At 39.2% G+C, this 22,609-nt stretch overlaps 1 protein-coding gene across 11 annotated transcripts in view; it reads left to right on the plus strand.

Moving 5' to 3' along the window:
* heph (polypyrimidine tract-binding protein 1 heph) overlaps window positions 1-22,609 on the plus strand; it is a 543,355-nt gene that overhangs the window by 299,669 nt on the left and 221,077 nt on the right. For 4 of the 11 annotated variants that reach the window (XM_087359360.1, XM_022061195.2, XM_022061196.2 and 1 more), the window contains one exon: window positions 9,254-9,365. The exons of 6 other annotated variants lie outside the window; for them this stretch is intronic. In XM_087359360.1, the coding sequence (XP_087215486.1) occupies window positions 9,267-9,365 (99 nt within the window). In that variant the 5' untranslated portion in view covers window positions 9,254-9,266. Of the gene's footprint in view, window positions 1-9,253; window positions 9,366-21,384; window positions 21,443-22,609 lie in introns of those variants that run through there. One more of the 11 variants, XM_087359362.1, reaches the window with a different exon arrangement.

The following is a 22,609-nucleotide window of genomic DNA, read 5'->3' on the forward strand; positions in this document are numbered from 1 at the left end:
GCCAACATTTTAGAGATTATTGTTGTTTCCGTCATCTGTGATGATAAATTTCACGTCACTACAACCAAGAAGACGGAAATGTTATTTACCCATCGCCTTGAGAACCTTAAAACTTGTCTTCTGTTCAGGTTTTTGAACTGAAATGTATGTTTCACTCCCGTGCGTGCTACACGTCGCCACATCTTATCCTAATTGATTTATCATTTTAATGATGAGCGTATATGGAGGACAGAACAAATTTAAAGTTTCTCATAAAATGTAATTTAGTTTTTATATATTTATTTACCCCACGGTGGTCTAGCGGTCAGAACACTAGCCTTGTAATACTGGGGTCCCGGGTTCAATTCCCCGTGGTGCTCAGATTTATAACTTGTGTTGGGCAAGGCCGTGGCCTAGGCAACACGGAGTTTTCCTCCGTGGCATCCCAACAATTACTCCATTCACACACAGAAGAAGGCAATGGCAAACCACTTCTGGATCATCTGCCAAGAACGTATATGAACAGGTCCCAGTCCTGTTCATATGGACCTGTCGTCAGACAGAACACTAATAAATAATAATAATAATATTTATTTATTTATTTATTTATTCTGTTTACTTCACAGTAAAAGGCCAGGTTTCAGACGTATAGATTTAAATCGACAGGTTTTTTGTGGTTGATGTTCACGTATTTGAGTAGGAGACGGGAATAGAAAATATTCTGAGCTGAATAACAGCAATTATTCCTCAAAATTACTGCCCTTACATTGGACGCAAAATAACTCCGAGCTTCCGTTGAGCGTTGTAAATATGCACGTGGGTGTTAGGGGAAGACAGCGTAAGCGATGATACGTGGAGATTCAACCCATAGTGTACTGTCGGATGTGAAATTATGGTGTTTTAACTGTGAAAGTAGGGCTTTAAGGGTTCTGGCGTGTGCCTGTATTTTAAAGTTCATTTGGTTCGTAAAATACAGTGAAGTGTTGAGGTCAGTGTGAGAAAATGTTGCACATGGTCAGAGAAATTCTTTGCCGTCTTGCCCCTTAAATCATCCTTTCTCCTTTTAATGCGACGTAGTCGAAGCTCGGATTTATTTTTCGTTGAGTGTAAATACAGTTTTAATTATAATGTTTTGAAATGTTTGTACTTCGGAATATTTTCTAGGAATTTTTACCTGTCTTGAAATTACTCTGTTGACCCACATTTCTCGTAACAAAACATGAAAATAACCGTACGCTCTGTATTGTATGTGTTTTATTTCTGGAATCGACCTAAAGTATTTTCGTCGTATAAATTAACGTCAGCTCGAATTTCGGTCTCTGTTCATTTTCTGTGTCCTTAATGGTGTATTTATTGCTAAAGCGAAGTTGAAATGCATTGGAATAAGTCTCTCAGAGTCAGACAAATGTTTGCCTCTACTGACTGCAATGTTCTTTTTTTCTGTCTCTCTCAGAAGCATTTTAATTAGTCGTAATAGTTTTGTGTCTGTACCAAATTCAATGGAAATGTTGTACTGAGTCATAGCTCTTATGTAATGGTGCATTGAATGCATTTTACTTACCTCGTTTTTGTATAGTGATCCGAGTAATCTTGTTAATTTAAGATTTATGAGCGATAGTGGGTTAATCCGCGTAGAAAATACGGAATCTGTTATTCTTATGTTTTGTTGGTTTTCCCATAAAATTATATATAGTCATTTTCATTTGTCTGTGATTCGTTATTTAATCGACGTTTATCTTTTTCTCAGCTTTAATTAAGTGTGGGTTAGCTCACTTCTACTCTCAGGTAATAATTTGTTTACCCCCCCCCCCCCCCGGCCGTTCTACGTAGTGTGAAGAGGATAGTCGGATAGGACAATCCCAAATAGCATATTTTTATGTGGGGATTACAAACATACCTGATAAATTTTTGGCCATCGTCCGTCAGATTTGATTGGACGAGTACGCGATTCGGAAGAAATTTAAATTAATCTGAAGATGTCTTATTTTCGTAGAAAGGAGAGTTTCTTGGAAGTGCTTAGTCACTGCGACCTGTTTGTGAAATTATTATCACTTTTGTATGTGATTTACCATCGGTCGGAAACATTTGCAGTCATTACCCAGGGCCACGTTCGTTTATTCGTGTATTTGTCCATAGCCGCAGAACGGAATAGCTTAAAGTCGTCTGTCGTAAACGAAACAATTCTTTATGTAGCTGTTATTCGCTTAGGAGTGGTTAGTTCCGATGTCACGAACTGGATCGCTAGTTGCCGGCCCAGATAGTAGACAGTCAGTAAGCGATACCTGTCTTCAGTTACGACGAAATTACAAACAGCACAGGGAATTAGTTTGTGTCATCGCCCTGATGATGGAGGTAGCAGGGACATCTGAAATGTCGGTACACCCAGAAGACAGCCATCTTAAGACTCGCCGCCATGAAAACTTAAAAAAAAAACTTGGTTAATTGTGTCATGTTAGAACGTGTGTCCTGTGGTATCTATTGGCTGAAATTTGTCGAATTTTTATGAAATTTGGTGTTTGTTGTAAGTCTTCACAACATTGGTTTCACTGTGGTATTGTAAGGCTCGTGTTATATTACGTAAGTAATTCAGTGAGGATTGTAGAAGCCGATGTATTTTATGGTTGGCGGTGAATCGGCGAACTACATTTCCTTTGTGAAAACTTGTTTTCTGACCGAAGACTGTAACCTTGGAAAGTTCAGCGCACTTACGTGCCTTCCTGTCCAGGCGAAACTCGTCAGAGTGTGACGCAGTTGGGAATTAGCATGCTGGTTACACATATTCAAGGTTATCGTTAACCACTGAATACGCACTGGTAACTATATATACCAAATGTTTTGGTACAGTTATACATTTTTTCCCCCCTGCAATGTATATACGTGTTTCTCAGAATAAACAGCGATTATATATTTAAACAACGTTAACCTGATTAAATTTGTAATGGTAGAGAGTGGTGTTTTCTTTGCGGTACGGACTGAAACTTTATAAATGTGGATTAGCTTCGTGCTTTAAAGGATTTGCCTTACGTTCAAATGTGCTAATACGAGCGAAGAATTTATTTTTTTATAAATTGTTACGCGTTCTTTGCTTTGCTAAACTTAACCGGATATCGACGAAATGCGGTATATTGGACGTAGACTGAATGTTTTTAGATGGACGTTATTTTTGCGTCCGGTACTTTTTATTAAGCTGAAACGTATTTGTGTACGAGTTTTGTATTCGGATTATTATGTTTGAATGTACTAGGTCATTGAAAACGAAATAAGAAATAGGTTAATTGGAAGGAAAAGACGTAGTGGTTGTACGGGGGGAGGGATAGAGAAATATTTGCTGTCGATATCCGTTGTTTAGCTTACTATTGTGTTATATGTAAAGGTACAAAGTTTCTGTCACAGTGTATTTATGTTATTAGCAACAACAATATTTACGATATTAGTTTTGAGAATTAACCAGAGGACAGCCTGTTAAAACCTCATCGTGTGCCCCACCCATTTGCCATCAGCGACTGCTTTATCAATAGGCAAAGGATCTGAATGCGTGGGAATAACAAGGGCACATGTCTCATGAAACTTTTGTTTTTTTACAGAGCTGGAAATAGCTGTTGATAATGTTTCAGAGAGTTTTAAAAGCGAATATAGCAATGTTCTGAAGCCGCAGTTGGCAACACTGATATATCACCACGGTTTCTTAATCTGTTATTTGTTTAAGTGACTTAATTTTCGATTTTAATCGTACACTTTTCTTGTAAGTTAGTTCTGCAGTACGAACGTTAGGTCAGGGGCGCCGAGAGGTTCTGTAAGGCCTACATTTCGCTCTGGGCGTAGGCTACGAGTAGATCATTCATAAAGATAACGTAATGTATTATTGAAAGAGGCTTTCCGCGCCAGGAGCATCAGTTACATCTGCCAGGATTTGCAAGATACATGCGAAAAGAACAAGGTTATGTAACAGGTACAGACAAGGTCAGAGGTTGAAGTGGCGTCTACCTGCAGAAGCCTCGTGTTAAATTTGGTACTGGAAAGGCTCGTTACAGGGGCTTCGTTTGGAAATTGATGTTTATTCATCTGGTGAAGAAATCAAGTCCCTTTCTGTGGCCTCCAATGTACACTATTTGGCTCTAACATGGTGACGCTAATCCATTCCATTTGCTCACGACCAGTTTGTTTAAGATCCATTTGGATACAGACGTTCTACATAAGAAATGTGCACAAAAGTTTTGTTTCAGGAGTCTAAAATGGAAGAAATCACTCGAATGAAATGATCGTATGCGAGAGGATAATATTAAAATAGATTTTAGGAAAATAAGTTTTGAAGGGTATGGATTGTATTAATGTGGCTGACGATAGGTACTGGTGGTGGGCTTTTGTGATAACGGTAATGAAAAAACCAGGTTATATAAAACCAGGGAATTTCTTGTGTAGTTGAGAAACTTAGTTTCTCAAGAAACACTAGGCTCCATGGAGTTTGTTATGAGCTCTTTGCATGGCGAGAACGCATTATGGGCTGGTCGTGTCCGTCCGTCCGGTTAATTCATCTGCAGAACAAATGCACAGACTTGGATAAAATTTGATGTGGAGATTGTGCCATTCTGCACGACAACAAAGATTTATTTTGAATGTCCTACGAGCTGTGACAACAAAATGGAGGACGGGGAAAGTCGTGAGGTGGACTCTGAGGTGCTGCTATCTGGTGACCAAAGTGGAAACCATCAAACAAGGCGCACGGTGCAAAGAACGCGTGAGGATATTATGTGTATTTCGATCTTGTTGTAACAACTGAAAGCTGCCAGTATTTCCGCTCGTGCAGTTACCCACGGTTTGTTCGAGTCGGTTCGGCAGTCGGTGTCTTTCTCAGGCTCCCCCACCCCCTCTCGTCACCCCGCAACACTCGTGGCTGGCATCTGTCAAAGTCTGACGTCACTGACTTCGAATTAGCTGGCGGCTGAAGGATTATGGAAGGGTTTAGCCTTTCCTCCAGGTAATAATCCTGCAGCCGACAGTGCTGCCTCCACGTGCATGTTTCACAAACTGTCCTCTTACGAAAGCCATCCCACCCGCTTTCCAGACAAGCTTTTGAAACGAACATGTCTTGCGTTAGCTTTTGAGCTTGGAAGACCATGGACCTTGCTTTAATATGAAATATCTGCATTTCGTACATGTTGATTTGGTTTGATTCTCAGAATAAACAGCGATTATTTCCTTAAACAGCGTTAACCTGTTGATCTTTTGTAATGATGAAGTGTTGTGTTTTCTTCGCGGTACGGACTCTCTGTTTAAATATTATGTACGCAGCGCGTGTCTCATTATAAACAGCGATTATTTCCTTAAACAGCGTTAACCAGTTGATCTTCGTAATGGTGAAGAGATGTGTTTTCTTCGCGGTACGGACTCTCTGTTTAATTATTACGTACGCAGCGCGTGTCTCATTATAAACAGCGATTATTTCCTTAAACAGCGTTAACCACTTCATCTTTGTAATGGTGAAGTGTTGTGTTTTCTTTGCGGTACGGACTGAATTCTTAAATACATTTTGTACAAGATTCGGCTTCAAAGGGTAAACCAGTTGATCTTTGTAATGGTGAAGTGTCGTGTTTTCTTTGCGGTACGGGCTGGATTATTATATGGAAGTGTATGTGGTTGTGATGTTAGTATTAGGGTCTTAACTGTAATTTGCTAGTTTCACTAATTTCTTGCAAGAAGAAGACAGATCAGATATTAATTAACGCTGTAAACGAAGGATTTAGTGAATTCTAGGAATCGTTCTGAGGTACCCTAGACGTTTCTCCAATAAGATCAATGTTAGATGTTCTGAGGAACACTGGGGTATCGTGGCTCAAGGAAACGGTGGATCACTGCCTATTTCGCAATGTATTTGTAGGGGTGATTCCCCTGGGAGAGATTTCGCGGGGAATTTGCTGCTCGCTGTGTTTTCTCTCGGTGGGAATCAGCTAGGCCTGACTTGGTTCTGAGATCTCCCGTTCTTTGCAGGGGCGGTTTAGTGTTACGCGTTATCTGCCTCAAGACGCGTTTGGTGTTTATATACGTCACTGTCAAACCGAAAAGTGTTACCAGTTTTAAATTAACCGATTCCGTATCTTTAAGTTTTGCCTTTGTGTTTAGGGCATAGCCATGTTTAAATCTGACTTCTTAACAGGTCTGCAGTATCGTTTGTTATTTGTTAGTTAGGTGACAGTTATAGAAAAACGCTAACGAAATTCCTGTTTGAAGTTTTAATTTGGAAATAATTATATGATTGTGGCGCAGAAGAGACGCACATGCGCCGAACGCGTGATCACTTCGAGACAATCGAATCTCGAGAATGTAAAATATTCAACGTCGATAGTCTCAGCGCCACCGGCTTCATCGCATCCACGTCTGTCCGTTGTTGGTGATTTGTGTACGTCACGTTGCAAAAACGTAAAAAAAAAACATGGCCACACGTTTCTACTGGCCTTGTAATCCTGGGGTCTCGGGTTCGATTCCCGGCGATGCCCGAATTTATAACTTGTGTTGGGCAAGGCCGTGGTCTAGGCAACACGGAGTTTTCCTCCGTGGCATCCCAACAATTACTCCATTCACACACAGAAGAAGGCAATGGCAAACCACTTCTGGATCATCTGCCAAGAACGTATATGAACAGGTCCCAGTCCGAGAAAAGGATGGAAGGATCCTGTTCATATGGACCTGTCGTCAGACAGAACACTAAATAAATAAATAAATAAATAAACGTAATGTATGAATCCTTATTACAGGCGATATAAAGCTTTGACTTTAAACGGGGGAAGGATTTATTTGGTATTTATACCTTTAGCCCTTTCGTGATTTTATTCAATTTAAAATCACTTTTAAGTAAAGTGAAGATGTCCAACGCGCTTGGGGGGGGGGGGGGGGGTCAGCATCAGACTCCGGCCGTGCTTTATTCCCGGGAATTTAAAAGTTGCCTAATGGTAACATCACTTTAAAATGTAGCAAATTTAGCGGATCTTAGTACCATTATTTTGCAGTCTAATGGCGGTATATGGGTTAGAAAACCATTTGTTGCTCTGTATACACATTTGAAGGTTTACAATATGAGTTAATTTTCCTTGCGGAAGAGAACACATCTCATTGCGTTTTCGACAGATTCAGATTTTGACAAGTGTTTATTTGTTTTAAGAGTTGTGTGCCGTACAGGTAAAGGTATTGCTTGCCAATAACACATTACCGCAACAGATTTTAAATCAGTTACCTTACTAGTCTGTTCTGTTATCTCATTACAGTTAACATTTATTATCGAAGATATTTCACCTTCGGCACACGTCTTTACAACTTACCTCTTTGATCTTGTGGATTACTGTGTCTTTGAGGAGAAATCTGTTGTTAGAATTATGTTTGAAACATGATTTCTTCGTCATGACAAATTTCTTACGTTTTAAAATTAACTCTCCAAATTACGGGTTTATTGGAACGTAAATAATTTGTCTCGTCGTATTTTTGAAACGGCACTTAACGCACCGCTATAACAGCTCGACCTGGGGGGGGGGTCCCCCCCAAATCTCCGTACTGGGAACATATTTTTCTATTAATTTTCCCTTGGTTACATTCTTCCGTATTTGACAGATTGAAGAGTTTTTGTGTGGTCCCAAACCCATATAATGCACTCTTGAAGCGAAACATTCTGTTCTGCTGTTGGTTTAGCTTCGAGATTTCTCGCCGTGGCTTCATGAGTGAGTCATTAGACAGACTAAAGCAATCAAAGGAAGTTATTTAAAGCTGTGCCGTGTGATAAATACCTAAGACTCAACGGACGTCAAATGGAATACGTAAACTGAAGACGGTGGCTTTGAACTTCGTCATTTTGATTACTTGTAAAGGAGTGTAATGGATCCTTATTGCCTTTGTAATTCCAGTAATACAGCGATTTATGTTTATCATGACCGGATATTTACTTTCAAGTTTAATTCAGGCTGTAATTATATTTTACGATGTGTTACGTGAGCTGTGATAGGTTAGAGGTGTCATTTTAAGTGGGGATTAAAAGTACATATTCTGAATTGAAATGTGATTGGAAATGTTGGAGGAATTTTGAGAGGTAAAGTTGGGAGCACTGAGAATTATATGCATCTGCACATTGGTAAGTTTGTGAGACTGTAAATTACACTTATGCTGTTTATGCTTAAATTTGCCTGTTCAGTCATTCGACGGTTAAACTTCTAAGGTAAAAGTTACTTTTAGTCAAATCCTGAAATAATCTAATAAAACTGTAAATTTTGCAGTGTTAATGTTCTTAAAATTCTTACTATTAAGTATTAACTTTGGTATTACTGAAAGTGAGTGGTTTTTTTTAAACATTTTATCCTGTGTTTCTCCTTTGTTATTTATCTTTCATGTCTCGCGATTCATAATTTCCGGGACTATTACATCTGTAATTAAGACAGAGACGGTCGGACGTAGTGTGACATTTTGGTAGGCAGTGGCTGTGGTGCGGTTTAACCGCTCGCTGGTTTTATCTACCTCGTGATATTTTATGTTGTTTTAAATGGCCAGCCACGTTAAACTTCGTGAGGTGTATAATTATTGTAATTGTCTGTTACTCGTTGTGTTTTCGTGATACGACAGAAATATAGTGTCCCACTTTACATCCTAGCATACATGTGTCAGGCTGTAAAGTGACCTGGTTGCTGTATTTTGTGACGGTTTTTAAGAAGGTCGCTTTTTGAGCGTTTTTCACACTGTGGTGTGAGTGAGGAACGCCTTATTGGTGTCTGTCGCGTTTTCCTACCGGTGAGGCAACCTGCATGACGGGGTTATTTATTTATTATTTATTTAGTGTTCTGTCTGACGACAGGTCCATATGAACAGGATCCTTCCATCCTTTTCTCGGACTGGGACCTGTTCATATACGTTCTTGGCAGATGATCCAGAAGTGGTTTGCCATTGCCTTCTTCTGTGTGTGAATGGAGTAATTGTTGGGATGCCACGGAGGAAAACTCCGTGTTGCCTAGACCACGACCTTGCCCAACACAAGTTATAAATTCGGGCACCGCCGTCTGATTATATTTGTAAAGAATGACCCAAGGAGAGAAAATAAATTGTTTAGTGGATGAATTTTGCTGAGGTGCACGGCATTTCCGCTATGCGCAATCACTGCGTCGGTTGCCGGGTTTTCTAGTTCCAGCGGCACAGTTGTCAAAAAACCTCAGAGTAAAAGTGCCAGTGTATGTGTCTGTTAACTTTTTAACGGTGTTGTTTGTTTGTAATGGTTGTGTAGTTGATATTCTCTTTTCTCTTGTTACAGGTAGGTTTGTTTTATGAAAGAACTGAGCCATTTGAACGAGATGAGTTGCCCCATAATTGTTCCCAGTCTCCCTGCTGGATATGATGTGCTCCAGCCAGCTCTTGGTACTAAGGTAGGTATGAACCGATCGTTATGTATTGGCTTCACATAGAGACTGTGATTATTCGGTGTGAATTGAACGGACCGAGGGCAGTGTTCTTTACTGGACCATGGTGGAACATAGGTTTAGGTTTTCCAAGGAGATTCCGTCGGCTATTACAGCCCCCCCCCCCCCCCAACCTTTCTGCGAAGACCAAAGGCCATGATGAAACAGTCGAACTGTAGGTAGGATTTCAGAGATATGTCGATCCTTTATTGGGGAGAGACGAAAAAAAACTCGATGTGTTGTGGAGATCGAGGGAGATGAAGGGTTTCTCCAGTAGCATCACGTGACATTTAACGTTTCACGTTACTCCAATTTTAATTTTTAACAAAACCCGCGAAACAGTTAGGTGAAGCGATTTTTTTTGGGATGGCGAGAATATCGGTACACTATCATGTGTGCCCGATCTGGTTCTGTGTACCTGAATGCATGTTTTTCTCGGTTAAACGGAAGTTGGTGTCACGTGTTTAAAGCTCTGGGCCTCAGGGGGGGGGGAGAGGTCGGGTTTCGTGTTTAAACGCTAGTTGACCTCCGTGTGTGAGGTTCAGAGGTTCGTAATCTGTGAGACGCAGGACGAAATTCTTACTCCTGTACTTTTGTTTAGTTATTTGAATTTATCCGCATTCCGTGGCACATAATTTTGTGGGACACGAAGGGTCCGCTTCTCGTGTCTCAGTTCGCCGTTATTTCCCTTGAAGGTAGTTGACATGCCGCTAAATCCTTAATCTGAAGTTGAATTCTTTATTCTCTATTAAATGTACACGTTTTTTAAAAAAAACACTTTGATATTTTCTTTGCTTTTCGAAGGATGTTCGTGAGATGTCCAATAATTACTTTTAAATTAATTTCGTATAGTTTTATTGTTGAATGGATATTTTTTTATCTTCCTGACGCAGGCAAAATAAGAATTATATTCTAGTTTTGGGGGCCGAGAAAGTTTTCTTTGAATCAAAATTGTATTTTCATAATTGAGCCTTCTTCTGGGGACTTGGGTTAGAATACGTCTTATTAAATATACGGAGTGTTTGTCCCCCGGAAGCGAATAAGTGTCTGGTATGGAAGGGTAGTAATATTTATAACGAGACGATAAAGGCCTCTTTAAAAGCGCATATCGCCTGGAAGTAACTGATTTGAATGGCAAACTAAAGTCCGTTGTATATATTAAATCTTGTCCGTCTAATCACAATAATTCTTATTAAATATTAAAATATTACAATAATTAACATTTAAAATATTTAAAATATTAAATGATGTTCTTTATCGAAATATTCGATTTACATTAGACCATCATTTTTCATGTTTCACGACATTTTAATATTTAATAAGAATTTATTGTGATTAGACGGACAAGATTTAAATAATATATACTTATTATATCACAATATGACGCAACTTTACCATCTTAAAGTCCGTTGGTTTAAACTCGAGGGACCTTTGATAGTTACACCACAAGAACTGGTTTATAGTCTGAATATTAACTGAAACTTTTGAACTCATGTTTTAAGGATTGCATTTGATTCATATATTTGTATCTTATCTTATAAATATTTAAAATATCGACTTTGTCGCGCACTGTTTTATAATTTAATCAGATTTTTTGTACGATTGGGCGTATTTGTGACGTAGAATTTTACGTCAGACATATCGAACCTTTAGGGTCTATTTATACAGGAACGTAAAGATGACACGAAAATATTATTCAACGTTTTTCGATGGAACTGTTTATATTGACTCCGAGCTCGTCCGTTCCACGAACGAGTCTCCAACGATATTCTTCCTAAACAGTTCCATTGAAAAACGTTGAATAATATTTTCTAAAAAATCGGCAGGGGCTCGTGTACGCTATCTTTACGTTCCTATATAAATAGACCTTTATGCGTGCTTACGTGACCGACGCGCTGCATAACTAGGCGGTACGCGTTACAGGGGACGCGTTTTAGCATCCGACATTGTTTCCACAGTTTCGCAGTTTATGTAACCTTAAATTTGAAAAAAAGAAAAATAACACTTCAATGGATATCATAATTGAGTGCCATATGAGAGTTCAGTGCCATATGGCAGAACGGCCCCCCCCCCCCCTGTCTCCCTAAATGACAGATAGGGGCTCTAATTGTTAACTGTTACGGCTGATTTACAGTCGTTCTGTTGCGAACATGCCACCGGATATGAGGGCAAAGAGTTGCATAATTGTGACCAGTCATCTGTGGATTTCATTAGCGATGGACAGTGACGTCACTATTATTGCGTGGGGTATTAGCATGGTTAAACTGCAGGTTACATGTGATAGATACTCGACGTACAAGCAACATGAGACAAACGCACATATACGGGTCCCCCCCCCCCCCCCCCCCACCACCACCACCACCACCAGGTGTTCATGTTCCCAGGTAAAGGTTAAGAATTATGGAATCAAATTGAAATCGGTGCTCCAGGTGACCGACACCCTCCACGCCCTGAATACGCCACCGGTACATTTAGTAGCAGTAAAAGTGAATTTTGTACCAGAAAAATATTTTCCAGACGACGTGCAGAATGTCAGAAGTTGGATGAAAGTTGGATCCGTAGAGAAGGTATTTAAAACTCGCCCTCTGCTGGGTTTTTTATGCGGTTATACTTAAAATGAAAGAAAGTGGAAATATCAGTGAAATTCACGTTTTTTTGTGTGTGCGTGTGGGTAGACGAACGAAAAATATTTTTTAAACTTGATCTTGGAATTAGTAAAAGCAAGCGTGCTATGCTCCCTGGAACAATCACCTCTTTTTTATACTTTAAAACTCAGTGGTAATTATATGTACCAGTAACTCTGCATTTTGACCACAGCGCGTATCTGTGATTCATATGGTTTTAAGAATAAACAGCGATTATTTCATTAAAACATTAACCAATTGAGCTTTGAAATTGTGAAGAGATGTGGTTTCTTCGCGGTACGGACTAATTTTTGAATGTAAGATTTGAGGTTTTCACAGCGGCGAGTATGAAGATTTCTGTCTTCTGGGTTGTTGCGCTGTGTAGTCTGGTCGATGTTTACCAACGTTTCAGAGGTCATACTGCCTCCATCATCAGAGTATGAAGATTTCTGTCTTCTGGGTTGTTGCGCCGTGTAGTCTGGTCGATGTTAACCAACGTTTCAGAGGTCATACTGCCTCCATCATCAGGGTGATGAATATTATAAATATTATAAATATTTTTGAATATTATAAAGCCCGAAGCTAGTCTGAATAATATATAAGAATTCGGTCCGTACCGCAAAGAAAACAACACTTTACCATTACGAAGGTGAAATGATCGTTGTTTGCGTTGAGAGTCTTATGAAACCAACAAAAAATACGTTCAAGCTGCCTTTAAAGGGTTAATTAAATGTGTTTTGTAGTACAGACTGATAAAATACATGTATGCATACAAACTGTACAGAACGCTTTGGAAGTCCTCATGCGGCCTGCGGGTCTCCTGTTGATGACCCGTAATGTAACAGGCTCCCGGCAGAAAGGTAGTGACTTAGTGGTTTGAAGATTGAATTCACGATAGTTCGTAACTAAAAGCGAACGACCTGAAGGATTTGCAGATGAGCAGGTCATGATCCGAGGCCTGGCAAATTCTGTTTTAATTTCGGACACACTCCACGTCAAGATTTATCTCCCTCTAGCACGTTGCCTCTGGCATCCACGGCCACCGATTACAGTCAATTTATTCTTCAGTAAACACACCGTGCGTTCAGAACAGGCGAGTTGTCGTCTTTGCGGTCTCGATACTAAGTTTTCTGTCCACCGAGGTCACAACGCATCTTCAATGAGAGGTCTGCACGTGTCCCTTACCTGGTATCGTAGATAATAAGATGACTGTCTTGTGGGTTGTGTCGCTGTGTAGTTTGATGATGGAGGCAGCACGGACGTCTGAAACGTCGGTAAACTCCTACCAGACTACGCGACCCTGCAACCTAGAAGACAGCCATCTTCGGAGCCACCGCCGTGAAAACCTCAAATCATACTTAGCTCAGGTGATGATCGATTTGCAGCTTGGATTGTTGACGTGGAAGATTTTGGGAATTTTCCGCAAAGATATGTTTGTTTGTGTTTGCGATTATGCCGATGACACTTGTCAGGTTTAGGAAATAAATCCCCTCTGACCTGATTTTCTTGGGGATTTATGTAGTAGTTGCCTCCTCGAAGAAATATTTCTAGATATCGCTTTAAAGTGTTCGTCTTTGTGAGGTTACTCAAATGCCGAATTAACCTTCGATGTTTACAGCGGGCCCCTAAATAATTAATCGAAGGTTTACTGGTACTCGCGCGTTAAAAGAAACTTGTGTTAATGATAAAGAGTCAGGGAATGAATAAAAGCAAATCGGTTCTAGGTGGGATTCGGGTAACATATTTGAAGATAAATTTCTGGGTTCTGCCAAACAGTCCTCTGGCGGAGCAAATTTCAAAAAAATTCTCCTCTTGCAAGTCTTATATCCCAGCCTGGCAACCCGGATTCCAGGTTCTGTGGCGGTTTAGAATATCGATTTTGGTGGTTTACAAAGTATCTGTGGTAGCTTCGTTGGGTAGGCCATTATATTATCCCAACTGTTAACATTCCAAATAACCCCCCCTCCCCCCCATTCCAAATTTTTCGTATAAATTTTGGATGGGTTTTCGTATTCTGGACACCCATTTTTGGTCTCGAAATGCCTGAAGACTCAGATAATAGAATTGACCACCGCACAGAAGTTATCTGCCCCGAACCACTCCTTCTATAATCACTGCTTTGCTGTTTTCCTTGAATTTCTCGTTGTGTTTTGTCCGTGGTTATCCTTTGTGTTAAAATAATGGGCACTTGTCCGAGTTAACAAGCTCTGAAACCGTGTTCCGCGCCGGAATACACATAATATCCTCATGTGTCCTTGGCAACGCGCATTTAGAAGCTTTAAATACGCCTTGTTTGATGGTTTAAATTTCGGCAACCAGATAGCAGCACCTCGGTGTCTATCCGACGACTTTCCCCATCCGCCATTTTGTTATTACCGCATGTAGGATATTAAAAATAACGTTTTTGTGGTCGTGCAGAATGGCACAACTTCAACACCAAATTTTTTCAAAATCCGTCTACTGGTTCTCGAATTGAATCGACTGGGCAGATAGGACCATGGCGTAAAATATCTTTTCAAAATTGGAGGAATTTTGTTGATGATACGCCGTGGGTCATTACAGTGACGACAGAACCTTACACAAGATTGTGTTCTCAGCCAGTTGAATCCCTTCTATACCTTCAGAGAACATTTTCCAATCTCATTGTGGATTATTATTATTATTTAGTGTTCTGTCTGACGACAGGTCCATATGAACAGGATCCTTCCATCCTTTTCTCGGACTGGGACCTGTTCATATACGTTCTTGGCAGATGATCCAGAAGTGGTTTGCCATTGCCTTCTTCTGTGTGTGAATGGAGTAATTGTTGGGATGCCACGGAGGAAAACTCCGTGTTGCCTAGACCACGGCCTTGCCCAACACAAGTTATAAATTCGGGCACCGCCGGGAATCGAACCCGAGACCCCAGGATTACAAGGCCAGCGTTCTAACCGCTAGACAACCGTCGACCATTATTTTTCAAATTTAGTAAAATTATTTATAACCATTATCAAACAACTATGTTAAAATCCTCCTGCCATATTGGAATTTGAAATAATGTATTCACTATTTAAAGATTTTTATTATGAATAAATTAAGGGATGTTGCGTTATTGCAGTTCATATTTCATTTAAGATAATTTAAAATTCAATGCACGCTGTCACATTGACAGTGCGCGTCATTCTGTCAGCTTTAGTAATCTTTCGCCGGGATTCTTTCCGCTTTGAATATGAGTCTTTCGTTGTATTTATATTTTATGCCCGAATATCAAAAGTGGAATCATTTACTACACAGGAGTACACGTGTTTATCGATTAATGATTATGTTAGCGGTGATCTGGTTTCAGCATTTAAAATGTAATGCTCAAAAGTGATTGGTCGAGGGTTGGCGCTGGGCCACGTTAACGCCAATTAAGAAAATTAATTACACACATTCATAATTTCATACTTTTACGATAAATTGAGTGTGTGTGAGTTTGTTGCATAATAACGGAAGGGAGACAGAAGAAATGACGTATTAATGATTTAATATTGGGAGTATGAAATGCTTTGTCTTAAAAGATTAACGTTTGTAAATAAGGACGTGTTGTTTTTGTCTGGATCTGGGAGTGACAATCAGCTTAGTTGATTAGGCTACTTCCCGGAAGAATGGACTGATATTTCCGGCAAGGGAACGAGTTTTTCAACGCGACATTGTCCCCTATCGGCTCTGCGGGATACTCAGCATGCTAAGTAATCAGTACGGAGGGTCCCGGGGATAATCGGTTTGAGAATCATGTTCCTCTTGCCTTATTGTTTTATTATTATTTAGTGTTCTGTCTGAGGACAGGTCCATATGAACAGGATCCTTCCATCCTTTTCTCGGACTGGGACCTGTTCATATACGTTCTTGGCAGATGATCCAGAAGTGGTTTGCCATTGCCTTCTTCTGTGTGTGAATGGAGTAATTGTTGGGATGCCACGGAGGAAAACTCCGTGTTGCCTAGACCACGGCCTTGCCCAACACAAGTTATAAATTCGGTCACCGCCGGGAATCGAACCCGAGACCCCAGGATTACAAGGCCGGCGTTCTAACCGCTAGACCACCGCTTACATACCATTTCATTTTCAGTACATTTTTTCTGTAAAACCGCGTTAAAACAGACCGCGTATGACAGCCGACATGATAATAGTTTCGAAGTCTGGTAAAACGCACGTGTCCAGATCTTTAGTCTCAATCGGAAACCTTAATTTCCCGATACGTGACTTCATGGTTTCCTCATTCCGTACAGGGTAATTCAGGGACACTGCTTTAAGACAAAGCTTTCTTCCACTTAATATTATCACGAGTCGACTCTGCTGAAATATAAAACGTATCACCCTATTGGCTCACAACAGCAGCTGTGTTTCTCCCAAACAAAATCCATCAGTTCTTACAGTCGAATGTCCCTCCCGATCACCGGGACTTCGATTTTTGTTTCGCAGTTTGTGAAATTTGGTGATTGTACGTACACTCCGTCTCAGTCCGCGTGCGTCTGTCTGTCGATACATAAAGGAACATCCGCCAGACATTTGCAACTCCTTGTTAAACATTTGCCTTACCACCTTCACTGTCACGCTAGTGTGTGTTTTGCCGTTTTCAGTCTCTTTGCCAAATTAATTAATGCACCAGGCCTCAAATTCGTATCTGCAAGAGAGTTTAGTATAGTCGAATCGTTGCGAAACCCTTCGCAGATGAGATACGCCAGCCACGAACGTTTCCGAATAGTCAGTACGTAGTTTACAGTGCACGTGCTCTGTATCGTGTAAGTTAAAAACGAAAATCGATGGAAATATGAACTTCAGGGTTAAGATTTATAATAATATTGAAGATGAACCAAATAATTTGTGTGCTTCACCGCCAAACAAGGCCGGCTGCTGCCTTAAATAAAATATTAGTTTTTAACGATGTCTCGTGAATGAATAACATCTTACACAGACCTGTCCATGTCTGTCTGTCACAACAGTGGAATAGAGTGGTCGTCTCATTGTTGGAAACCATTGTTGTTTAATAATAACACAAAATTAATCAGCTATTAACCCTGTTAAGTCCAAGCTCATTTGAATGACATTGAGGAATTCAGTCCGTACCGCAAAGTAAACACAACGCCTCACCATTACAAAGATCAAATTGTTAACGCTGTTTAAGGATATAATCGCTCTTTATAATGAGACACGCACTGCGTACATAATAATTAAACATTTAGTCCGTACCGCGAAGAAAACACCACTCTTCACCATTACAAAGATCAACTGGTTAACGCTGTTTAAGGAAATAATCGCTGTTTACACTGATAATTATGCAAGGCCGATGAATGTAAAAGAGCAGATAGGTGATATATATATATATATATATATATATATATATATATATATAATTTCCACTGGGCTTTAAAGGATTAGACTCGTATGATTTTCTCTGTGTACTGCCTTCGCAAAGAACACTTGAAATTCGAGTTTCAAGTGTGTAAATATTTTAGATTGGATGCATCGTTTTAAATGTTCTGTAGATGCTCTTTATCTCATCCTTGTAAGTCCTCCGCTTTACAGGATTTGGCTGGAGTAATTCCGAGGCTGGGATTGAGTCAATAACACAGCCCCTTAGGGTAACTGCGAATGTGGAGTTTGGATGCTGCATTTAGTATCCACGTACATGCGGAATTCCTATTGGACAACTAACAAATGGAATCACGAGAGAGATGAAGCCCTTAGAATGTGGTTGAGTTTTCTGCGTTAGTTGGATCCTCCGGTTTAATTCTATTTTTATAGCACGGCCATGTTGAGAAGTTATGTGATTGTGGAGTTAAATTAACCCTTCTTGACATATGTTTTATTCGTCAGAATATAAATTAGGTTTAAATCAGAAAATGAAAATTTTAATATTAAGCGTTGAAAATGTCCACCGCGTTCAGCGACGTAATGTATTCGCTATTTTCCTCGTGTGTGACGAACCCCGGTGAAAAAGTTTCCGTGTCACAGAAACGATTCACAAGTCGATATATTATCGATTTGTCTTGCACACGAGAATCGATAAATGTATCCCTCAACTGTTTTGTGGAAAGTTAGGTTAGGTTGCGAGGGAGTTTTCGACAGTGAACACTCGTTGTGGATCGCCTTTACGTTTGCCTTAAGGTTTTGTAATTTTTTTTGGGTTAAAACATCATTTTTAGCAATAAATGTAGTCGAAGACTGATTGATTTCGTATTTACGTAATATTGATGTATGTACTCATTTCTAGGATCGCTTCCTCGACGTGTCAGGAAATGTAAACTTTGCGAACGAAAATTCCAGATAATTGCGTAACCATTTGAAGCTTAAGATACCATGTCTTAAAATAAGCAGGATTTCTTTACTAGCTGAGCGACTGTAAGGTTCTCAGTGATGATTCTGCTTCGTCTACGGAGTTAGGAGGGTTTCGTGATTAAAATCCGTCATCATTTAGTGTTTTTTTTCCTGAAGCTTTAGGTACTTGTCAGAGAATTTAATCTAAATACTCCGTTTATTGGAATTTTAAATGGGATAGAAAGTTATTTAGTCGATTAAATGTCTAGAGGCGCTTGGGTTGAAGCGAGATTGCAGGTGAGAAGCGATTAAGGTGTCAGAAACAAAGCGAAATATGTGTTTTCCCCCCTCGCGTACATTCTTTATATACGTGTATACGATAGTTTCATCTTGGCGTTGTTATAAGATTGTGGTCGGTTCAGAATTTCCGACAACCTGGCCTTGCATTCGAGTCTGCCTCGGGAAACACGTAATTGAAATTGTCCTGTGGCTGATGGATGTTTCGTAGATTTTGTTTTGGTCTTTCCATCGGCTATTTTAAAAAAAAAAATGTATTATAAAACTTAAAACCGAAAAGAAATTTGCTACGTTCTGAAGAATAGGTCTTTATTTAGTTGATAAGATGATAGAGTTGCGTCATATTGTGAAAATATATATTTAATTAATTAATGTTGTCCGTCTAATCACAATTTAAAATTTAAAATTAACGTAGTTAAAATACCATGTGATGCTCCTTATCGAAACATTCGATTTACATTTTGGAACATCACTTTTCTCACTATATGTTTCGGTTCTCAGATGAACCATTTTCAGGTGTGTAAAAATTACAATTATATAAACTTAAAACTTAATCATAATTTCTTATATGCAACTTTTTTGTAGTTGTTTATCAGTTATTAGTGATGTTCACTTCCAGATTCCATTTTAATATATTTGAAGTTGTTTTATATATGTGCGTCGTGTTCAAATAAACTTTTAGGTTGGTGAATGTTTTTTATATCAGTCTGTAATGTCAGCTTTGTATTTTATTAATAAAGATATTTAATTAATTAATTAATTAAATATCTTTATTTTCTTCATGTAAAATATTTTTTTTTTGGGGGGGGGTAACTAATTCGTTTGGAACAGGCATTCTTTACATTGCTGGTAACATATCGATTAATCTGAGTGTTTATCTTAAGTTGTGATTTCCTTCTTCAAACTTAAAAGACAGGGTTACCACCTCTGGCAATGCTAGTGTTTTAGAATAGACGTTGATGGAATGTGTAAGTTGTGGAGATCTTCGTCGTGTGTAAGAGAGGACGCCGTGGCTGGCGAAATGAATGACTTAGTGCGTCGTTGAGACCCACAGCGGGATGAAGAACAAATAGGCGTCGGGAAACCAAACTGCACGTCAAATTGGATTCTTATTCTGCTTTCCCCAGTTTTCCTGTGTTTTTTGGTGCGGAAAAGTAAGGTCTTTTCTATTTAGAAAAAAAAAAGTCGAAATCCTCCACGTACCCCTGTCTCTGTCCTGGCGAATGGCAAATGTCATTGCATCTGGCCAAAGATTTGTTGCCGCAGAATTTCAAGCGATTCTTGGAATGTGACAGTCGGCTGTTTCTTTCGTGACGTATTGCAAATTGTATCAAATGAAAGCGTAATGTGGAGGCTTGTCTGTCAGTCTGCACGTTTAATTCTTTGGAACTACTTCGCGGTTTTGGGGCACGATTTTAAATTTTATATCGGTACATTATGTTGGCGTACATAAGAATCTACGCGAAGCACAGTTAATGATAATTAATAAACTCGGTTTAAGATATAGTCTAACTTATATGGATCCAGAAAGTTCTTTATCGTGTTAGCAAGAGACCGCCACAGATCCCTGTCCACAGCCAGTTATAAAATAATTAGCACCATGCTAATGTATCTCAGTAAGATTTATTTTAATATTATCCTCTCATCTGTGTTTATGTCTTCGGAGTAAATTCTTTTTCCTTAGGTATTTTTTTTTATAATAAGCGTGAACTTCTGAAATGTGTAATATTTATTTTGAAATATTCTTTAAAATTTCACAGTTTAATTAGTTATTAAAAATGTTTTTTTATATATTGACTGGTGGCTTTGGCGTGGTTACCGCCGGTAAAACAGAATGGCAATACTGTATGAGAAGTCGCATTTGCTCCCGTGTCTGGGGTTGTAGACCGCTTTCAGAAAAGTTTATAATAAAACGTTTCAACATTCTCACTGCGAGATTACTGACCCAATATAACGGTTCTTGAAATGGCCATCGTCTTCCTCGTATTCTTGGGACGGTTATCTCAAGCCTTGTTCGTAATAGTCTGTTACAAGGCTTTGGGGGCAATTTCAAATGATTGTCTTCTCTGGGTATTTTTTTTTTGCGTGTATAATCGTACCGTTGTGGAATGGGGCCCACTTGATTTCGAAACTGGTGTTGATTTTATCGGAGACGCTTCTACAGATTATAGTGCAATTTCAAATGAAACTTGTTGGTGTTCAGACGGCTGGATATTTCGTGTCGCTCTTGGGAAATAAGAAATACAGACGTATTTTCTGTCAGTAATTCAGAACTTAATTGTTTCGAAAGCCCCAAGGTATTTGTGGAAACCGAAACGGCGCGAATATGGCATTAGATGTCTACAGTCGATTTTAATTTCTATCTGCTGGTCGATAAGATAGCTTTTTGATATTTTTTAGTATGTTTTAAATGACCTTGAAATTTTTTAATGACGAAATTCAGGTCATATGGAGGGGAGGGGGTTGCTGTACATGAGACGTCGAAGTTCTAGGGTTTTTACTTACTGCTGTTAGTGGAGAATCAGAACGATAAGGTTTGGGGTGAGACAGATTCTTTTTTTTACTTACTGAGTCAATCTGTGGTGTGGGACTTTGTAAACACCCGTTATCCCCGCAGTATGTATGTACAGTGAAGCTCCTTTTTTATAATAAAACTGTAGTGTAGGAGTTGTTTGAGGTAAGAAGCTCTTGTTTGCAAACTACACGCAACTGAACCAATGAGAGAGCTTGTAGTAGAATGTTGTTACTCCGACTACCACCGGTAAGCCGGTAGACGAGTCCCCTAACATTGACCGTAGTTGTAAGGCTGAAAGCACTCGTGACCAAGGGCTTAATAAACGTACTGGTAAGGATTTTCATTCTGGAGCCGTTATTAATATGTAATGGAAAGAACTTCTCATTCTGCGTTCATTTATTTGATGTCTTCTGTGTATTAGTAGAGAAGCCGCCATAAATAGCACAGGCCTGTGATTACATTCTTTAAGCTTTTATTATAGCGACACGTTTGATTATAGTAGCTTACTTTAGTTTGAAGAAACGATATTGGACGCGGTATGAAGTTTTCCCAGTTTCGGAGAATTTCTGAAGTATGGTCATGTTTTATTGCCCGTGAAATTATTTTCACGCTTAGTTATATCGATTTCTTAAATATCGATATGAAATGTAAATTAAAATATATTGAAAGTTTTATACGCGTAATTTGAAATACATTTGCATGTTTATTTTGATGCCTTCAGTGCACAGTTTATTCGATTTACGTAACACGATCGATAAAAGAATAGCCATGTAATTGGTAAACAATTTGATGCGATTTGTGGACTACGATATTTTACGTATGCCCAGACGATGCAGGCAGTAAGTGCTTCTTAAACTTCGTTTGTTTTTCTACGAGACTACACGTCGAGCGCAGTTCCATAAACCAGTGGTATTCAACTTTTTTTGTTCGCGTACCCCCATATATAAATTATCTTCAACTTTGTACCCCCAAAGTTGTTGGTGTATAATTCAAGTTATACGTAGTATATAATCTACATCTAAAATAAATTAAATAAATTACATTACTGATTATTCAGTGTTTATCATAAAATAATATATATCTTTTTTAAATTTCACGTACCCCCTAAGATGTCTTCGCGTACCCCCGGGGGTGGAGAAAATTCTGTTTACCTGCTTGTATGTCAAGGGATCTCTTGTGGAACCCGGCAGATGCATTTCTGTAATTCCATTTCGCAAATTAGGTGTTGTAATGCCGTAATACTTTCGACGATAAAGCACTTGAATCCGTACGTGTTCATATTACAAATATCTTTGAAATAGTAATATTCCCGATATCGTGGGATGGAATTTTTTTTCCTTCCTGAAGGAAGTAGTTGAATGGGATGGATAATGTTCATCTCGACACGTTTTGTATTAATGCTAACATTTAATTGGCCACTTCAAACTTTTTGCTATGGTTACATTGACTGTTCTTCAGGAAGACGGGTGAAAGGGGGTGGTGAACCATTTATATTCC

The sequence above is a fragment of the Zootermopsis nevadensis genome, unplaced genomic scaffold (assembly GCF_977971745.1).
Source record: "Zootermopsis nevadensis isolate Lab colony 2312 unplaced genomic scaffold, Znev_1.0 Znev_ptg000031l, whole genome shotgun sequence".
NCBI lineage: Eukaryota > Metazoa > Arthropoda > Insecta > Blattodea > Termopsidae > Zootermopsis > Zootermopsis nevadensis.